At 40.3% G+C, this 20499-nt stretch overlaps 2 protein-coding genes and 1 long non-coding RNA gene across 7 annotated transcripts in view; 2 read left to right on the top strand and 1 right to left on the bottom strand.

Annotated features, from left to right (window-relative positions):
* Positions 1–2221, top strand: part of clip2 (CAP-GLY domain containing linker protein 2) — a 55881-nt gene extending 53660 nt beyond the window's left edge. For all 3 annotated transcript variants that reach the window (XM_085173743.1, XM_085173744.1, XM_085173745.1), the window contains one exon: positions 94–2221. In XM_085173743.1, the coding sequence (XP_085029869.1) occupies positions 94–105 (12 nt within the window). In that variant the 3' untranslated portion in view covers positions 106–2221. The remainder of the gene's footprint in view (positions 1–93) is intronic.
* Positions 1–12166, bottom strand: part of LOC146510442 (uncharacterized) — a 30538-nt gene extending 18372 nt beyond the window's left edge. Inside the window, exon 1 of the long non-coding RNA XR_014876311.1 lies at positions 6676–12166. This is a non-coding gene — a long non-coding RNA (uncharacterized LOC146510442). The remainder of the gene's footprint in view (positions 1–6675) is intronic.
* The window catches only part of gtf2ird1 (GTF2I repeat domain containing 1), a 42842-nt gene continuing 25647 nt past the window's right edge, over positions 3305–20499 (top strand). For 2 of the 3 annotated variants that reach the window (XM_085173748.1, XM_085173747.1), the window contains exons 1-7: positions 3306–4718; positions 12162–12291; positions 13746–13887; positions 15618–15794; positions 15932–16115; positions 18499–18815; positions 20252–20347. In XM_085173748.1, coding sequence (XP_085029874.1) covers positions 12166–12291; positions 13746–13887; positions 15618–15794; positions 15932–16115; positions 18499–18815; positions 20252–20347 — 1042 coding nt within the window. In that variant the 5' untranslated portion in view covers positions 3306–4718; positions 12162–12165. Of the gene's footprint in view, positions 4719–12161; positions 12292–13745; positions 13888–15617; positions 15795–15931; positions 16116–18498; positions 18816–20251; positions 20348–20499 lie in introns of all 3 variants that reach the window. The other variant, XM_085173749.1, reaches the window with a different exon arrangement.

The following is a 20499-nucleotide window of genomic DNA, read 5'->3' as shown; positions in this document are numbered from 1 at the left end:
GGTATTCTTTCCTTTTGCTTTTTTCAGTCATTGATTTAATAATAAAAAAATAATACATTTTAAGGAAGACATGCTTTACGTTTCCTTCCCTAGGAACAACACTGATATGAGCAGAAGCGATGAGAGTGGGACGCTGACGTGACCCCGAGTGAACTGGGACGTGCTGAAGTACACCAGAAACGTCAAAGTTTGGTCCGACGTGTCTCCCGATGCTGCGGTGGACGCCTGAAACATTTCAGTTTACAGTTAATACCAAAACAGCGAATCTCTGTCTCAAGTGAATATATGTGTTGTTACAGAAAGCACCTATTAGCCAATCATGAAGACCACTTAAAAGTACTTTAAACAGGAAAAAAATAAGAAAAAGAAAGAGATATGGACGTGAAGAGATTATCAGCTCAACAACTGCTGAGAACTGGCAGTGTGGCAACTTTTGATGCTTTACATTAGTTAGAAAATTTGAAGCTACAAGTTGAAGTTTTGTCATTCGCTGAAGTCTGAATGACTGCGCTGAATTTTGACGAAGAAAGCAAAAAGACTGATGGACGACGAGAAGAAAAACTGGGTCTCGGTCGCTTTGTTTTATTTATTACTTTTATTTTGCTCCTTGGCTTTGTAATAATCCTGTCTGCTGTACGTGAGCTGATGGCCTGATTTTGTTTTTATTTTAAAGGAAGTTTGACTCGTGTCTCACCTTGCTTGATATCTGATGAGGATTGGTAGCAAACATTACCCTTAATCCAGAATCATTTGAACTCAATTTTAGTTACACTGCACCAGATCAAAACAAGTCATCTCAGGGCACTCGCCATAGTAACTACAAATTTACACTATAATAAAAGCATCTCTGCTACCAACTTTGTGAAAATAACCAGTTTTTACAGTCACTTTTCAACTTTTTGTGTTTTTAAAAGGAACATGAGCACTGAACAAATACAAAAGCAACAGTTTGTTGCAATATAGGAGAAGATGACAGAGAAGGTGGAAGAATAGTACAAAGCAATGCTGTCCTGTCTGCAGACCGAGTATGTACTCATCCAGCACAGTGCTGGATGTTGACCTGAGCGTTTGAAAGCTTGGCCATGTTTAATATGAGCAGTCACCATGATAACAGTATAAGGAAAAGTGTAATAAGCCCAATGTAAACAGAATATAAGGACAGTGAAGGACGTGCTTTACTGAACTGATCATTTCTATTCCTCTACAGCCACCGCCTGGTCAACATTTGTTTGCAGCAAACAGGAAAAATGCCCTTGAAGTTATGAAGTTCTCAGGTAGCTCCTCAGAACCATTTGGTCCCAAAGCGCCTTAATGTACGTATACTGGTAGAAGCACGATGAGCACAAAGTTAGGTTCAGTCTGGTCGTTTAAATGTTGACTGGAGCTCTTTTAACGGTCATTTCTGATCCAAGGATAAAATACAAAATCAACCTCTTCCCGTCTTGGAAGACCCCGCCCTCCCTCGCCAACACGCATGAAGAGCATCATCTGTTACAGGACTGATGGTGATGATGTTACTACCAATCCTCCCTTAAGGTGTTTGTTAAGCTTTTCAGCCATTTACACATCAGTGGACTCATTGTGCAGACCGAACCTGGGAGACGTTGCAGGACATTTGTAGTACAAATACAGTGAACCATTTCAGACTTTTTCCATTGTCTAAAACTGTCTGACCGCGCATCAATACATCTCTTTCTCTGATCGGTGGCTTTGTGTTAATTTACTATATATGGTACAAAATACAGTGTGAGCCCATTGTAATGGCCCTGGATTTCTTTACTGACCCTTTCTGAAGTCTTCTGAAGGGCTTTCCCAGGAGCTAAAACCCAAACAACAGTGTGGGAATGTGGGAAGTTACATTCATCCTTCCCTGGATCGAAATCATCCGGATTTCATTTGCCTCTAACATTTATACTCTTAAGTCTTCCAAGTATTGTTTTTATCCATTTGTCAAACTGAACTAAGGGGGGATCCTGTTTGTAGTTGGTCACAGGTTGCTATTGCTTCACAGGAGACACTACACAGAGGTGGGGTGGGGGTGTGCAGAAAGGCTTGAGTAGTGTCCCCTGAGAACACATGCAGGGCAGGCACTGGTCAGCTCAAATAAAACCTGAATTTTCCACTGGATATTGTACATGGCCTTTTCAGCTGGAGGGTTCATACCCTTTGGAGTATTGCTGCGATGGTTTTGGAGATTGAGTCATTAAATATTAACAATGCAGGCAAGGGCTGCTGGTGTTTTATTTCACACCCTTTCATGCTTATACGACTTTCAGCATGTTTGTTTTTGAGACCAAGCGCAGCAGATCGGAATATTTCTGCAGAGCTGGGTTAAAGCGGTGGTGTCGGATTTAGGGGCTCGGCGGTTTAGGAGATTCAGCCAATGACCATAATGTGCGTGGCTAAATATTTGCCATTAAATAAAACGCAGCGATATCAGCGAGAAAAGATGGCAATAAATCCTTCATGAGGGAAAAGTTGCCACACGGTGGAGATGAGACATCCAGACGCTGCACACTAATTTACAATCTCTCGATTTCTAGCTTCCAGATATATCAGTTTTATTTGTTGGCCTTGGCAAATGTCAGGGCTTATCCACATGTCCCAGTTTCTGCTAGAGGGCCGATTGGTTATGCAGGTGACATTTTGAATAAGTAAGAAGTGACTTATTTGTAAAGCACAGCATAGATGAGGCACAGATGTCATTTTTGCTCTTGGTGAAACAGAGTTGAACACAGCAGTTAAGAGGAAAAGTAACTGAAACTAGTGAGATTGCCATGGATTTAATGTAAATAACTTATGATTAAAATGTAATGGTCCGAGTACTTTTATAAGAAACGTTCCCTTTTCCTCACAGATGGGGTGTCAAGCTAATGTTAGTTTACGGGGCACGTATAACCAAACTTGGTATTAAGACGGTTGGAGGAGTTAAACGATTGCATGCTGATGTCTATTTAATGTAATAAAGTAACCAGTGCATCAAAAAAAATAACCAAGTAAACCTAAGTTTCACCATTTATTACGTTAAATGTTAATAAAGCTATACAAACAATTTTATTTATATTTAATATAATAAAGTAACCAATCAATTTATTGTGCGTTTTAAAAAAGAAGGAACCAAGTAAAAAGTTACACTTGGATTTACTTGGTTCCTTTTTTCTTTACATTAAATAAAGTGCAGCTATTTATATAGCATGTTTCAAAGCATAAGCTATAACAGACATTCTAGCACAATCCTTGAGTAAAACCAGATAAAAAGCTGGATGTAAATAATAAAAGTGTAAAAAAAAAAAAACAACCACAACTTAAGATTAATAAACGCAGTAGAAATAAAATGAAGTAAGATCATCAGTAGTCCAATGAAACTAAAACAAAAATGAAAACAAGCAGAAATTGGGAACAATTACATTTAAAACCAGCAACTATAGACTAACAGCTAATGGCTAAACAGGCATGTTTCTACTTTTAAACTTCTAATGGTCCAGTGCACCTAACAAGACTTTGTAAGGCATAAAACCTAAAACTGGTTTCATTACCATTTGTTGTGACTGATAACCTGATCCTGCTGACCGGAGGGGTCAAGCTGGGTCTTAGCTTACTGGCAAATCAGAGCGATATTGATGTCTCAGACCGTGGAGCAAAACAAAAATAAGAGTTCAAATTTTAAAAATCAATTCTAAAGCTAAAGTGAAGCCAACGACCTCACAACAGCTGTTAAAAGGTCATAGTAAAACTGACTTTTTTTTTTTAAGACTAATTAAACATTCACACCCGTTTACATAACAGATGGCCAAGACTGGGATTATAGTTTATAAATTCAGTTCATTTCTACAATATGCAGATCACAGTGGAGCTAGAGAAGCAGAAAAACTTTACATATTGAGGTTTGGGGACTATATTTTAATTCTGGTTAAAACATTTTGTAAGAATCTATTCTTAAATATTCATATATTTCCACACCTGCATGGAAATGTAAAAAAGAAAAGCACCTCTTCTCTAGGATCTGAACTTTGCCCTATATCAAACAGACATGAGCTATTTTGGGCAATCACTGCAGCTATGGCATAACTTCCACGGCCACAAGATCCATGTAGCTGTCGTAGATCCACTTTGGACAGATCCTAATCCTAAAAATAATTTGGATACTGCGCAGCTATCGCATCAAAGCACCTACACGCAGTCTATGAAGGATTTCTTAAAGCACAAAGTAATGTGTGAAGTTGCTGTCAAGTGGCAGACGGCGATTTAAATAGCCACAGTCTAAATAAAATATGTGCGCGTTTCACTATTATTATTTTTTTAAGGACATTCTCCTTTCTGTGTACATTTTGCTCTCTGAGGGTTTTTCCAGAGGTTGCTCCGTTAATCCTGTATGTAAATTGCAGCCAATAGATGCTGTTGTTGAGTTGGGCTGGGATTAGCAGGAGGCGAATGAGTTTCAATTTTACTGGATTACAGAACAAAGAAAGGGGAAAGGGACACCCTGCTCTGTTAAGGGGAAAAAACAGACATAAAACTAAGAAAAAAAATACACAAATAGCAGACAACGGGACGTGAGCTCGAAGTCGTCGTTGTGATGATCCGGATTACGATGTTTTAGCAGATGGCACAGCTACATTGTGGATGGGAATTGTGAGCGTTTCTGATGGATTAAAACGGGGGAATAAACCTATTCCGGGATTGACAGCAGCAACAAGGCTATTTAATCGCTAATTAAGGTGAGATTTCGATGTCCGTTTTGACATTATTGAGGAGTTACGTTATACGCCCTCGCGAAGGTTATGGCTTTTGTGATTGTGCATTTAGAAATTACAGATTATAACCTAATTTCGGAACTGGGGGAGGAGATGAAAGGAAAGTGCTAGCGCTAGCTAGCATAAAGGGGGCTAGCGCCGCACAGCTAGCTCAACGTTCTAATGCTACCGTTAGCTAATTAGCCAGCGATTATTAGTTAGACATATGGTAAGTAGCAGAGAAAGGTTACCGATAGTTAGCAGGTTTCAGGGACTCCTCCCTTTAACCTTGCGAGCGGACAGCTAGCCTCTGTTTATGACTGGGATGCAGCGTCTGTCTGCTTGGCAAATTATCCCCCATATTTCTTTTTAACGCTATCACTTACCAGAAGGTTACCCAGCTAATACAACAAAGCCAGCTAGCCGCATTAGCAAGTGTAAGAAAGGAAGCTACACATTTCAACTTTCAGCCAAAGGATTTGAATAACTAACAGCGCTGTCGACTTTCATACCAGCCTCGACACACAGGCACTGCGCCGCAGTTAACTTTAACAGAAATTACTAGCCGTCCTATAATTACACCCAGTTTTAAAACAGCGTTAGGTACTCTAAATCAGTGTTTGCATGTATCCAAACAGCGAGCGTTTAATTTGGACATTAGTGTGTTATTTTCTCGTCGTTTTAACCTCAGCTGCTTTCTTGTAGACACACGTTAAAGTTTGTTTTTAAAAACAGCTGACTGGAGTGAAACTATCAGCTGTTGGTGTTTGGAGAAATTAGCTGAGGGGAAAAAGTAGACATCCCAGCCATGTCTGATATGCGATTTCACTGCTTACCTTTCCTATTTACCTCAGCTGTGACGTGAACTTTTTAAAGAGCATTTAAACACATGTGCAGTATGAAGACAGCATCGTGCCAACTCCGTTGAAATTACTGTAGTCGAAGTCTACTTTAATTTTTCTTTAGTAAAATACAGTTTAACATAGTTTAAGTTCTGTTAAACTGACCAGTAAGTGAAGCTTCTGGTCAGATAAAGGTTTAGAGAAAAAAAAAAGTTTAGCTGGTTCTTTATCAGTTTCCTTATATCACTTATACCCTTTCTTACTCCAATAAAAAGGTTTTTAACCGAGTAAAAATCAAACCCTCTGCAGGAGTCATTTGAAATTTAAGGTGTTACAGCAGAGCTCTATTTCAACTTTTAACATTGGAGAACTTAGAAGAAAAAAAAAAGAAAAATCACACCAGTGGTGACTTATGGCTTCTGACACAGCAAACAAAAGGATTGTCTGCTGCTGGAAGGAAATGTTAGATAACATCTATCAAACCACACCCAGACTTACAGCAAGGTGCTGTGCCTTTCTATGAAAAGGGACAAAAAAAACCAAAACACTCTACCCTCAATAACTTGCATATAATTCTTCTAGCAGGATGAACTGTAGACTAAGCGTCATTTTCGCTTCCCTTTCCCAATTCAGACACCTTCTGAGGGACTGCGCTTGATTGACATCTTTATTACACTCCCGAGTTGGCTCGCACTTCTTTGGGCCGGTGAAACTAAAACATTTACAGACTCTTAAGTTGCACACCACCAGCTGGAACGATTTCAGTCTGTTTTTGGCTCAGTTTCCTCACACAAATATGCTACTTATGCCAGCCTGAAACACTGGCTTTTTGAGCACAGCACCACATATCAGCGGCATCATAAACGGCACAATAAAAACTCAGTTCACATCGTTTTTTCTGGTTAGATCCAAGGCGAAATTGACCCCCATTTGAAAACATTTCAAAGCTATGAAAGGATGAAATACAGAAAATAAACTTTCTTTACAATCAGTTTCAACCTTGAGTAGTGCATCACGAACTAGCTTTCGATGCTTTTTCCCACATCTATACTTCACAAATCTGTGAACAGGAAAGGATGTTTAAAAAGCACCTCCATTACCTGATGTTGGCTATAACACAGTGGAAATTTAACATCTCAGGACACACCCAGTTATTTTGGTTCACGAAGCTTTGCCATTAGCTTCAACCTTCAACCTGAGCACAGGCCTAATCAGCCACAATAATTGGAGACACCTGTGTGGCTAATCAGGTGTGCTGGAAACCCATCTCTCTGTGATGGTGACCTTGAGTGGTATTATTATGCTACACCATTTACAAATAATAGTTAGTTAGTTATATATATATATTTAAATATAATTGGTGTTTACCTGCAGGCCTTTTTATTTAAAGTTTCTTTATGTAATTTGATCATTTTTGAAACACACCTTTGAGCCACAAATACATGAAAAGATGTCTACATTTGTCTACATTTGTAAGAATTGCAGTAGACCAGGTGCTGTCCCTACACCACATAAGTTCTATAGGAGCACCTCGTACTAAAATATATCTATCTTTAATTCACCTTAGTCAGCAAGAAACATTGAACCTTATGAGTCACACTAACATTAACCTTGCCTACCTCTGATGCAAGATAGAGGTTTAGTATTTATTTAGGGAATTAAAATCTAAAGTTTTAGTGCCTTCAAAAACAGTGGCTAAATATCTTAAAGGGGACCTATTCTGCTCATTTCCAGCACCATGTATTTATTCTTTTTACACTCAGGAGGTAGAGTAGGTCATCTTCTAAGAGAAAGGTTGACAGTATAATCCTGGATACTGGACCCTAATTAATCCATCGGGGTGTGTGGAAACGTAAAAAGCGCTGTATAAATGTATGTATAAAAGTCCTTTAGTGGTTAGTTTGAGACGACAAGCTTTACATAAGTATCACCCCGAAAGCCAACCCTCCCGATTGGCTGCTTCTCACAAAAGAAGGTTTTGAACAGCAGTAGGAGGGGCTTCTGTGCTCACATCAAGCTAGCTGTGTGCCGGTGATGACTGTAAAACATATAGCTTAACTCTTAACGACATCATACAGAGCCAACAGTAGGAAGAAACGTCAGTTTTTAAAGCAATAGGAAGGCTGAGTTTTAGGCTCACAGGGATTACTTGTACATATGCTGACTTCATTGTTTGAACTTAGGTTATGTTTAATATAAGCATCCATTATAGTACAACAACAGCACTGTATATTACAGTAAATAAGGGGTTTTGACTTGATGTGGCTATGTTTCTCTCTGTTTGTAGAAAGTAAAACATTAAAACTTGAGGTATAATAGCTACGCTGAGTTTTTTGTTTCATGTAATCATAAAAATGTCTTGTGTCAATTAACAGCTGAGCACTCAGACTGAGTTTTGGTTTTGCATTAAGCTGAATTCATTATATTCATTTACCACTTGCTGATGATGATGTTCAGGCAGTTTGCAGAGAATCTTAACACGCATTCGAAACACTGCAAGTTGACTAGATCATAACCAGATAGAGAGAAAGTCGTATGTCTTTTGTGTCATATCGGGTTACTGATTATGTTATAGGCGAATTAATGGAATTGAATTTTCATTTAAAAGTCAATTGTGGCTTACACCGATGATAAAAAATAAAGGTTTTCTTTAATTTGTGCGTTTTCCCATGCAGCATGTTCTTTTCCTTCATTTTTGCTCTTTCATGTAGTCCCCATTTGCTCATTGCCAGGTTGTGGCTGCTTTAATTCAGGTCACATTCATTCATTTAGTTTATTCATTTGAGCTGCAATCAGAGTTACTGAAAACTCACTTAATAAAAAGAGTTTTATCTTTCTTCCTTTTTTAAATAGAGCAAATCCACAGTTTTTCCAGTGCATGTGAACATTTGTATTAAATAACCATATTGTCAGTACTGGACAAAAATGAATGTCATTAATAGTTTTGCTATAATTGAGCAGCCCTATCAGGCAGGACCTTTATCAATGGCTCAAAATTGTTCTGTCCAGGATAGGGCTGCCACAAACGATTATTTTGATAGTCGACTAGTCACCGATTATTTTTGCGATTAGTCGACTAATCAGATCATGCATCCATTGGACGTAAACCGTACAGCTTATTGCACCAGCAGCATCTGCTCTTATATAACTATCATTAGCTTACAGCTTTAAGTGTTTAAGGTCTGTGCTAACTAAAAATAAAGACAAGATGATAGTTTATTAAATTTTAATGAAATCTGCAGATTGTTTAGGTGGAGTTTAATAAACTCAGCCGTCTGCTCCTTGCTATCTAAAATATAACAGGACACCGGAGAATATTCTCGAGCATCTCACACTTCTGATAATCAGCTGTCTGCTTGAGGTTTATTCAGCTGTGCAAAAACTAACTTTAATCTCAGCCAAATCGATTTACTCAGGAACAAATAAAATACTAAAAAAAAGCCAAACAATAACATTTTTAAGTTATCTAAGTGACTTATATATCATGTTTAACCTGAGTAGCCAAAGACGGCGGTAGGTTTGAAAACGATTTGCCGGTGTTCTCACCGGCTCTAGTGAGCCTAGCCCCCGGCTAACTATCGAGCTAGTGGGTAACAGAAGTCTCCGAAAACGTCGGAGCGCTTTTGAAAATATGTGGTGTCTTGATAAACTGAGCAGATATTTGAGGTTTACACAGCTACTTTCTCGCCTGAAAATATGTTAAACGTTTATTTTGTGACCCAGAAAGAATAATAAGAGTAATATTAAAACTAACTAGCTGCCGCCATTGTTGGAAACTGAGCAGGGCTGCGCTATGAATTCTGGGACACAGTTTCTTCTTCTTCTTCGGGGTTTAACGGCAGCTGGCATCCTTGTACATGCAGTGCTGCCATCTTCTGTTTCAGTCCGTTATTACACTCTTAAATCCTACTACTTATTCCTGCGTCTTTTGGGATCTTACAAAGCTTCAAACGACGCGTCGACTATTAAATTAGTCGTCGACGATTTTGATAGTCGACTAATCGTGGCAGCCCTAGTCCAGGATGATTTTGGACCTTAGTACAACTGGTCCGTAGATGGTTAAGACAAAGAGTCAGTGTAGCCTTACTTTAAAGAAATCTCCACATTTTCCTGTTACTTTGAGCAAGCTGGGCACAACTTGGGCACAGTCCAAGGACAACCCCTTTCTGTTGGGCGGCATAGTTTCTTTATCTTCAGGAAAACCCCTGTTATGTTAAATAAACTGCATGACTGTTGCTTATACTAACAACGATCGTAAGCCTCTTTTTGCAGGCTTAGAGTATAATTGAGCTTTTGTAGAAGTGACTGTCTGGATGAAATCATAGTGAACAGTCCCCACATGCCTGCAAAGTTCACCTCATTCTCCATCAACAGCTGGATTTGCAATAAATAATCTTGGCTTTCCTTTTTTTTCGGGATCATAATAGACTCATTGATTTTGAGAAATGCTTTATTTATGAAAGCCGTTTCATGTTGAACTCTTCAATAGTCACGGAGAACCATAACAGCACTGTGACATTATGCTTGAGCTTCTTCTCGCAAAGCAATTGACATGGCATTATCCCGAGCCTCTGCTTATCCCCACCGTTTGTCCCTCTCTCTCTGCTTCCTTTGCCTTTTAAATATGCGAGGGAAAGAGGCCATCTATTTCCAGGCCATAATAATTTAGGAGGGAGGGGGTAATGTTTGCTGTGGCCTCAGGGGATGCAGATTTAGATGGCCAATAGACTTGGCACGTTCAAACTGGTGCAGCTGAACCCCACCACACCCACCCTCCTCTTCCTCCCTCTGCCTCTTGTCTGTCTCTCTGCCTCTGTGTCCTCTCTCTCTATTGAGTCAGTGGTTTGGGCTTGCCAGAGGCTAGTATAATGGTTCCCAGTGTCTGGAGAGATTAAAGGCCAGAGCTGCATTGTTCAAATGCCCCGAGATTAGTTTCCAAGGAGACGGGTTTCAGTTGCCATGAGAACATAGTGCCTGGCTTTAGCCGAGCAGCTTTTCTTTAACACTTCCTGTCTGTTTTTTGTTTACATGGCCCGTTTTTTCTATGCCTTCCTTAGTTGATTTAGCTACTCATACGATACGATGCTGATGCAGTTATTTTGGAAACATAAGGACTCATTTTAATAATCTGTAACCAGTACCTCTTTTTTTAACACCCAGATCTGTTAAGGAGAAAAGTTTAAGGTCCCAGTGAAGTCAGGAATTAAACAGGAACTGGCCTGTGAGTTATGACACCCGAAATGTATCTGGTTTTTTAACATAATAGGTTTTCTACTTCTAATAATTGAATTACAGTGAACCGAAAAACATTTTAAATAATACAAATATCCACAAATTACGTGTTTGATTTAACAGAGGATGAAAAAATGTCTTGACAGTGATGACTTCATTGTAATTTGCTTGCAATAAGCTGAGACTTATGCAGAATTAAGTTCTTGCACTCATATCAACATGCAGCAGACTCTCATTGTAACGTCTTCTGGAGTTCATGAGGTTAAGAATTGAGGCTGTACTCACTATGCTGGATTAACGTAATGGATTGAATGGATTTGATTGATATCGGTGCCACTGTCAGTTCAGTTTGTGGGTTTGAGTCTTTCTCAATTCACTTACTCTGGTCTCTTTTTAAAAAAGAGTAGTCCCAAACAGGTTTTTCAATGTCAGCACGACGGTTTTTTTTAAATCTCTGTGCCTGAACACAATGTACAAACAAAAGATTTGCAGGTGACTCAGGTGTGCCAAAGCTCCCATGCTGTGAATTTACGTCATTATCTTGTAGTGCACGTGAAACCAGTATTGAAAAGGATTTAATAAGCTTGGAGGCGCTCAGTTGGACAATTTGGAAAATCTGTAACCAGGATAATTCTCCTGGCACTCATGTTCCACAGAGGATGAATCCCGATCCCCCCTCTGAAGTTCATACTCCTTTAGTGAAGCTGAATTGTGCAAGTTGCATCTGGCAGATGGGAACGGTGGAGCAGCATGATGACTTTGGCATGGATCTACAATTGCTTCTTTGCTCTGTAGACCCACCTGGGGCCCCTAAGAGAGGTGATATTAGAAAGAAAGTAGAGGGGTGGGTGGACGGGCATGGAGAATGAGAACAAACAGGCATACATGGCAGGAATCCATTTATAGGCATATAACAGGAAAAGAAGCGTCTAAGGTGTGGTCCTGCTTCTATACATCAGTTAAAGCGGTTTCCAGTAAGTTTCTCTTCTGCTTTTTGTTTTGTGATAATGTTAGCATGCTGGCACATTAAAGATGGTAAATATATCTGCTCAGCAATCATTTTAAAAGTCCCAGCAAGACATCCAGCCTAATGAGGCCTGCAGACCCGTATTTGTGTGAAACAGGTGAAGGAAACCCTCCCTCCCTTCTGAATTAATTATTCACCTTTCAGAGCTCAGCGTTCTGAATATAAGCTTGTATTTGCTTAAAGTCAAACCACATGATGTCAGCAGAACCTGCTTTGAATGCAGGTCACTGCAGCATGTGTACAGGAATGCATCCTCAGACACATGCAGGGTTTGTCTGTGTCGCTCTGTGGCTGCCTGTCTAAACTGTGTTCATCCGGTCCCCGCAGAGGCATGGCTCAGATCAGGAAGCTGGCATGCGACGGCATCAGGACGAACTCCCGCGGCGAGCCACAGGTCCCGCTGGTGTCAGCCAGACAGGAGATCCTCACCAGCCTGGTGTCTGCCCTCGACTCAGTGGTATGTTCATAATCAAGGGTCATACAGCGTCATTTCCTGTTGGAGATTTTGACACGTGGGGCCAGAATGACATTTTTTTCCTAAACATTTTGTGAAATCCACCATAAAAGTGTTACTATAGTTTTTACTTTTTCTGTTTATGTGAGCATGCATTGAATATAAGGGAGGAATGGTGTATTTTGCTTAATTCCAAGAAAATAAGGAGGCAGTTCTTCTAGTAATATCAAGATTGTTAATAATTTTTGTTAACGTGTTTCAAGTAAAAGCCAGGAAACGATTCCTATAATAACTCAAATGGAAGAAGTCTTGCTCCATACTAAGAAATGCAAGCTTATGAGAAACAGCAAAGTCATTGTCTCTGCAAATGAAATAACTTCATTGGTCTAATTTAACTGTGCATATAGTTGTGGGGGGGGGGGGGGGGGGGTTCACCAGGCGTGTTGTACACTTACAGAAGTCCTGCGTTTAGTCTTGGATTCATTTTGGCTAACAAATAAACCGCCATGCGTTGACTCTTACAGTTTTGTTCTGAAGTAGTCATACACTTTTACACTTTTACTCTCCAAATTCGACAACTTCAGGGTCAACTGAAATTTGCAGCTGCAAACATGGACGAGCCAAATCCCCTCTGGAGACGTTTTATGTTTATACGAGACAATAATTTAGCTATTTGGTTACAGTACAAGAGTTATAGTTGGAGGACCAAAGGTTAGGCTTTCAAACTTAAGGAAGGTCAGTGTCAAGTATGGAGGTGGTAGAATCATGCTCTGGGGCTGTTTTGCTGCCAGTGGTAGTGGATGGAATAATGAATAATGAATGAATGAGGCAAAGTGCTTCCAAATTCTTTAACCTAACCTCAAATCAACAGCCAGATGGTTAAAACTTGGACACAACTGGGTTTTCCAACAGGACAATGATCCCAAACACGCATTGAAGCTGGCTTAATATTCGGCTTTTGAAATGGGCTTCCCAAAGGCCCGACCTCAACCTTATTTAAAATTAGAAGAGTATGCTTAAAAGCCATTCATGTGCCAGGAACCTGACCTGGTCAAATATCCAGCCAGAATTATGCCAGAAGCTCACTGACTGGAACCAAAAGCGTCTGGTCAAAGTACAACTTGTAAGGATGTGTGTTTGTGTGATTTGAGCCTCTATGCGTCCTTTAGACCACATGTGGATTAGAGAAAATCTAAAAAAGGAAACAACCCAGTTCTTGTTTTTGAATGTCATTAGAGATGCATGTTGTACAATTATTGTACTCTGAATAAAGAACAGATCAAGGAAACCCTTAAAAGCCAAAAATGACAAAGATTCATGCCCAACATGGAAGTGTACGTGAAGTTCTTCACCGCAACTGGAAGTCATCACTGACATTTTCATTTTGTTTGTTTAAGCCATCAGTTTACAAAGTGTTTCCGGTCCTTTGGAAACCTAAAAGCTTCCTTGTTTTGCAGTGCATGGCGATGTCTAAACTAAACGCCGAGGTGGCGTGCGTCACCGTGCACGAGGACAGCGTGATCGCCGTCGGCACAGAAAAGGGGAGAGTGTTCCTCAACTCCAGGAGGGAAATCCAAACAGACTTCTACAAGTTTTGCCGTAAGCTCCGCTCTGAACGTCGTTTCCCATAATTCCTTCAGTCTTAGTAGAACATCGATCGCTCTCATTACAGCCGCAGCTGTGAGGCCGTTACTTAAAATACGCTTGTGTCACTTGTGTCCCCGAAGAAATCTTCGTTTTGTGCTTGCACAGACGCAGATTATCTGAGAGCTTTAATAATCACGGCAGCTTACCTCAACATCAAATGATGTCGCCATGAAATAAATCACCAAAGCAGATGCAGAGCCACATTTCCCCCCCTTTTTATCCCAAATAACAATACATCAGCAAAGTGTCTCATCATATCTTATTTAGCAAAGCCATTTGATGAATTATGTTTACAAATTTACTGACAATACTTTATAGCACTCCTTTTGAAAACCCACCGTGCGTTTGTAGGAGGAGATAGGTTCAATTAATATTCCATTTTTCTGTTAGAACTGAACAAACTAATGGAGCGAACAAACACTTTCATAACAGCTCTGACTCACACCACAGGTTGTTTACAACAGCAATTTGGCCAGTAAATGATACTTTGTTTGTTTTGGGGTTTTTTGCTATAATTTATCACTTCCTTTTGTGGCGATGCTACAAATAATGTTTTTTAAAAATCCAACTTTTCACTTAGCCAGCACAAGATTCATGTGACTCAAGAGACCCTAACCCACAGACATATTATTGTCATATTTTTGGCTGGAAGACCAATATTATCTTGTTTTTTTGTTCTATTTGGTTTTTAGTGTATATTTATTGTTGATTTTGTGTCTCTTTGTGTCTCTTACTCCTTCATTTTACTCTCATTTCCATTAGCTATGCTAGCATCCAAGGTTGTAAGTTGAATATATCTTAGAAGTTGGCATTGATCCATTTAGCCCCCTTTGTTCACCGTACTTGAGAGGTAAGGTGAAGCAACAGATAATACACTCAGTTCGCAGTATATCCTCCCCCGTAACCATGGACAGTTTAAAAGATGGACGTAGAGTCCAGGTCTGAAAAGTCAAGCAGTGGACAGCTGCCTATGGCTGAGCCACGTTCTGTCGAAGGTTTCTTCCTGTTAAAAAGCAGTTTTTCCTTCCCACTGTCGCCCACTGCTCATATTGTATGATTGTTGGGGGTTTCTCTCTATTAATGTAGGGTCTTTACCTGACAACATAAAGCACCTCAAGGTGATTTGTGTTGTGATTTGGCACATACTGGATATTAAACTGAATATTTGAATGCTTTCATGGTCAGATCCATCCCTGTCTGGTCAAGATGGCGACTGCTAAAAACGCTACAGGCTTCACAACAGGACATCAGAGCCCACTGGGTGATGTCACGCCAGCCCCGTCCTTCTTTTATACTGTCTGTGCCCGTAACACCAGTTCATCAAGTTTATTTTCATCAGGCATCTGTTACTGAGAACATTGGCTCAACTTTGCTTTGATTTATTTAAGGCTCAAACTGAACGGCTTAATGTTCCCCGCTTTATTGGAGATTATTTTCATTTATCTCGGCACATTGTTGGAAAAACAAGTCATTCGTTTTATATGACACTATTTTTCAAAAGGTGACATAGTCATTAGTTTTAGGAACCAGGCTCACAGTCATTTGTTTTTTGTTTTGTTTTGTTTTTAACCTTCAAAGACAAATGAATGACTTTGTTGGGGGTAAAGAGTTTACTTACTCCTAAATCATACTGTAGCTCCTTTGGACATTTTTAAAGTCATTTCTCTTTTATTTGGGGTCAGGGGTGCCATGCCTGCAAAATCTGACTGCAGCAAATTCCCATACCAAAGACCAGGAGGGCGATCTCAGCAAACCGAGTAAGGATGCTGAACACGGGAAACCGAGAGCTCCATCAGATGCCCAGTCCAACGTCTTTGTTCTGAGGAAGATGGTGGAGGAAGTCTTCACTGTGCTCTACAGTGAGTAGTCCCTTTTTTAAACCAGATTTTTTCATAAAGCAGTGCCGAAGCAATCCATGTTTGGAGCACAGGGAGCCACTTTTATATAGTTTCTTGGAAGTCAGGTAGCGAAACTCAGTGCGTCATGCGGTATGCAGGTGAGGCTGTGGGAAAGAGCAGCCTGGTCCCTGTGCCTTATGAGTGGATCCAGAAGGACCCCGGCTGCGTGGTGGCTCATGGTTTGCCTGAGGGAGTCGCCCTGAAGAAGCCCTCTGAGTATGACACCAAGACGCTGATGAAGATCCTGGAGCAGAGCCATCGCATCCACTTCACCGTGAAAAGGTGAGTCTGCAAAGTGAGAGACTGTGAATGGTTGGATCGCATTCTGAAAGCAGTTGTTGCATTTCTGATAACGTCAATGTGAAGATGAACTTGTGTTAGTTGCCCTGATATGTTTTCTTGTGCAGTTTTTAATTGGAAGGGAACAGACTTTGGTGCATTCGTCGTAGATAGAGTTTTAAAAAGACATCCAGTATTTCCATGTAAATTGATTGTGTTTGTGTACAAGGTGCACGCATGTTTGAGTTTATAAAGAAGAATAAATATGGAGCTATAATCAGCTGCCTCACCAGTAAGTCTCCATGCCCACCGTGTCGGACTGTAGCGTGCAGTTGGTGCTCATTCTTCCAGCTCTACATAGCGACATCAGCTTTGAATGATCCTCAAGCTGAGAGTGGCTCTACAGAGCAGAAGCACTATCACCACCAGCTCCACTCCAGTTGGTGTGGATGTCCGACAAAGGGAGAGACTGCTGAATATTATAAACAAGAACAGCAGCTTGACTGGCCTTCCTATAGCAATCAAACAGAATAAAAAATTAAATGGCTACAAAAAAGAAACATTTAAGGCGTGTTTTAGTAGTTTACCTTTAATCTACTTGGTCAGCTGCTTCTAAAAAATGATGTTTTAATGTGTTTCATTGCTTTTCATGGGTGACAAAATGTTGCACACAGCACAAATACGGCTCTAATTGTCGCTATGCTTGTGTAGGTGGATAAAGTCCAGCTGAAATATGTTCTAAATAAAGTTAAATGTACACAGATTTTTGTCATTTGGAGAGATGCATGTAAACTACAACATGTGCATATCCAAAAACAGCTACGCTGTTGTGTCCTTCGCCTTAGATGTGGTGCAGATGTTCTGCTTTTGGTTTCAGCCACATAAATAATTAACGATAATTGTTAGCAGTGTCTGAAATATATTAGAGATGCGCCTTTCAAGTAGACAGAATATTGAATTTGGTGGTGGTGGCTGTTCGGCCGGTCTTTAAAGACTGCTCTCAACCCAAAACTGCTCTCAAATGACTGTGCATAGTTGTGGCAGACTTGTGAGCTTTACAAGTGCAGTTTGTACATATTATTTAGAGGAGATCCACACAGTCCTGACCGCTGCAGCCGTCTTTAGCTTCGCATGTTTCTCCTGTTTGCATGTTTTTCTCATGTTTTGCCAGCTAATACTTTGTAGTGCATACTTCTATTTTTGCTGTTTTGTCGTGGTCCGCTAACAGCAGTAGTAGCGTGTTACATCCTACTAGACATTGATGAAAATGATGTAAAATATAGAAATTAGTTGCATAAACTGTTCATGTTTCACTAAAACAGCTGTCAGCGCTTGCTCCCCAGTGAACAGCTTATATTGCAAATGCTGTATAGTGGGTGGTTAAACAAGTGGACTGTTTGAACACAGGCCTTGTAACTCCACAGAGGCTTAATCTGATGCCGTTTCTCCCTGAATTCACTGCTTAGCACATATTTATGTGGCATGAAAGCAATGATTTGTGCCCCTGCCCTGTTAGTGGGCGTGTTGAACTGTGTAGCCAGCTCTACAGTAATCTCCGCTGAGCTGGATACCTGTCCCCATGACAACAGTTGCTCTGTAGCACTCTGTAACAGGGTAGTATGAACTCTGAATATCAGCGAAAGTACTTGGCAAGAGTTCAGGCTGAGAACAGTGCTGTATTACAATAATGAAAGTGGCTGTGTTATTAATCAAACACTTTATAATCCAAGAAATCCACTTTGAGTAATAGATCCATTAATTTAAAGGCTTAACAGACACCAAAACTCTGCACAGCATTTATTGCACCGCGAGAAAGGATTTTTGAAAAACTTGGAAAGTCAAAACGGCAGAAATGATTTCACTCGTGGTTTGTGAGTGTAGAAGAAGAAGCACTGGTGCTGGAGCAGGCCAGGATCAGTCACAAGACTGAGGACCACATTCTTTTTTAGCTCAGTCTCATTTATTCATTAAGACTTTATTTGATCAAGCAGCTGCAAAAAATTATTTTATTAGAACGTATTAAAATTTGAAACATGACAGTTGTTTCAGACTCTGTTCTGTGTGTAATAAAGCTAACTGTCACATGTTTGCCCAAAACAAATTGGGGGATTTCCTCTCTACTAATGTATAATGAAGCTAAATATGAACATGCAGCTCTGTGAGACTGTGCAGAATTTAATTGGAGTTTTGGGCCTGTTTGAAAAGCAAAGGGCTGGAGGCAGCAAGTAAAGAGACCAAATGATGTTATTAAATGTCTATTATTTAATTCTTTTTGGTATCAAGGATGTTCTAACCAGTCAGGCAGCAAATCTTAACATAATAGTCTCGTGTTTGTAGCCCTACAAGTTATTTCCCTTTTTGATTGTGTTGTTGTCTTTGTGAACAGGCAACCGGAAGATTTGTCTCGAGAAACCAAGTCTAGCACTGATGTCAATCACAACGCTTCCACTGCGGTCATGACGCAAAGCAGCCACGGCCCAGCGAAGACGACCGCGCAAGCAGTCACGTCGTCAAGTCCCGCCACTTCCAGCAACTCTGTTCTGTCAAACTTCCTGTACGGCATGCCCATGTCCTCCAAACCCCACCCAGACGGCAAGCTGGATTTCAAACCCATGTCTCTCCTCAACCTGGGCAAGGACAGGCTGGCCAACTGGACACCTGGGTCAGAGAAGAGCACATCTGCGAAGGACAGCGCTAACACTGGTAAGCTAACATACAACATGTGTTAAGGTGGATTTCAGCAATGGAATAGGGGCGAGGTGAGTTGTTATGTCCGAGTCTCGGGGTTAATAGTATATCCAGCAAGGGGGGGACGTGTTGCTGGCCGTGCCTGCTAGTTGGAAGCAGCAACTGGAGACAGTGCTGGCTTCCAACCTACTGAACACAGCTGTTTTCTGATCTTTGCATCACTAAAGAAAGCACCTATAGGTCTTTGTTTTCTTTTATGGACATTACTTCAAACAGTGCAGATGAGGAGGGCACAGAGTAAGAAAGGAAGAGATTGTGGTTCATTTACAAAAATAAAAGATGCCACATGCAGAATAAACACTTTTCTTGCTTCTGAAATGGTGCTGGTGTGATTTATAGCCGCGTTTTTGTGATGTTTTGTGAAAGATGTCTGTGAAGCCGATTATTCATAGTTTAACAGTTAACTGTCCCCACCGACTTCTCTACATTCGGACCTTCGGCTGGTGCTGGCACTACTAACTAGGAGTGTAACAGTCCTTCTAAACCATTCAAAGAAAATCATTTTGCTGCAGCTCTGATCACTTGATCATAATTAGATCATAAACAGAAATCCGCTGCAGTATTGTGATGCATGTCCAGTTCACTTGTTACCTGATGAGCCACAGTCAACAAGCTGATCTGACACGTGTGTGCCACACATTTAAGAATGGGATTAAGGGCTTCAAATTGCTCTTCATCACACATGCAGTGTTTGTAGGGAAATGTTTAACCACATTCATTAGATTGGGCTCAACTGTTTCCCTCTGAATGACCGTCACTAGTTACTATAAAACACCGAAAACTTGAATTCAAGAAGAATAAGAGCTATTATATGAATATAGGTTCAAAGTAAGATCCACAGAGCATTCGTGATGATGATCGTAATGTTAACAATACAGTAAAAGCTCTAGGTAAGTATTTTCTCCTGTGCCTCAGGTCTGAATAGAAGTGTTAGATCTGCAGTTAAAGACCATTGCCGTTTGGTATTTCACTCAAGCACTACTTTTCCTTGTTATACTCGCATCTTAGAGGAATCATTTCATTCATAGCCCTCGGTATTCAGTATGTTCGCTTAGGTTTGAAATGTCAGTAGTTTTCTCATAAATGTAGACAAATATTACAAAACACAGTTTAGGTTTTACCCTCAGTCATGTTAGTCATGTGTGCAGGCAACATGTACACCCAAAAAATTAAGACGAGTTCAAATATTGGTGACCTTGACTTCAAGGTCAAGGTCAGGTCAGACTAATTTGAGAAAGATCTCACTATAAGTGTATCTATTAGATACACTTATAGTGAGATCCCTCAGATACAGGATGAGGGGTATCACTGGTTATGTGCATCTTGGCAGTGAATATAAGCATGACATGTTAACATTTCTGCCTGAAATGTGTTTATTTTTGCATTTTTAGATGAGACCACAAGGCTACCTGGTGAGCAGGGTCAGAGCCCTACTGGCATCCACATCTCAAAGAGGCTACTCTTCTCCATCGTGCATGAAAAATCAGGTACGTTCGAACGCATTACCGAGACGATATAGGCTTCATTTTAAATGGCTGATGGGTTTGAGATGTCTTTATTGATGCTATTTTGTACTTGACAGCTAAACAGAAGGATTTAAAGCTCATGTGAAAGATTTCAGCTATACACAAAGTCACAA

This window comes from Neolamprologus multifasciatus, chromosome 10 (assembly GCF_963576455.1).
Source record: "Neolamprologus multifasciatus chromosome 10, fNeoMul1.2, whole genome shotgun sequence".
Lineage (NCBI taxonomy): Eukaryota > Metazoa > Chordata > Actinopteri > Cichliformes > Cichlidae > Neolamprologus > Neolamprologus multifasciatus.
This window is presented reverse-complemented; position numbering and strand designations above follow the sequence as displayed.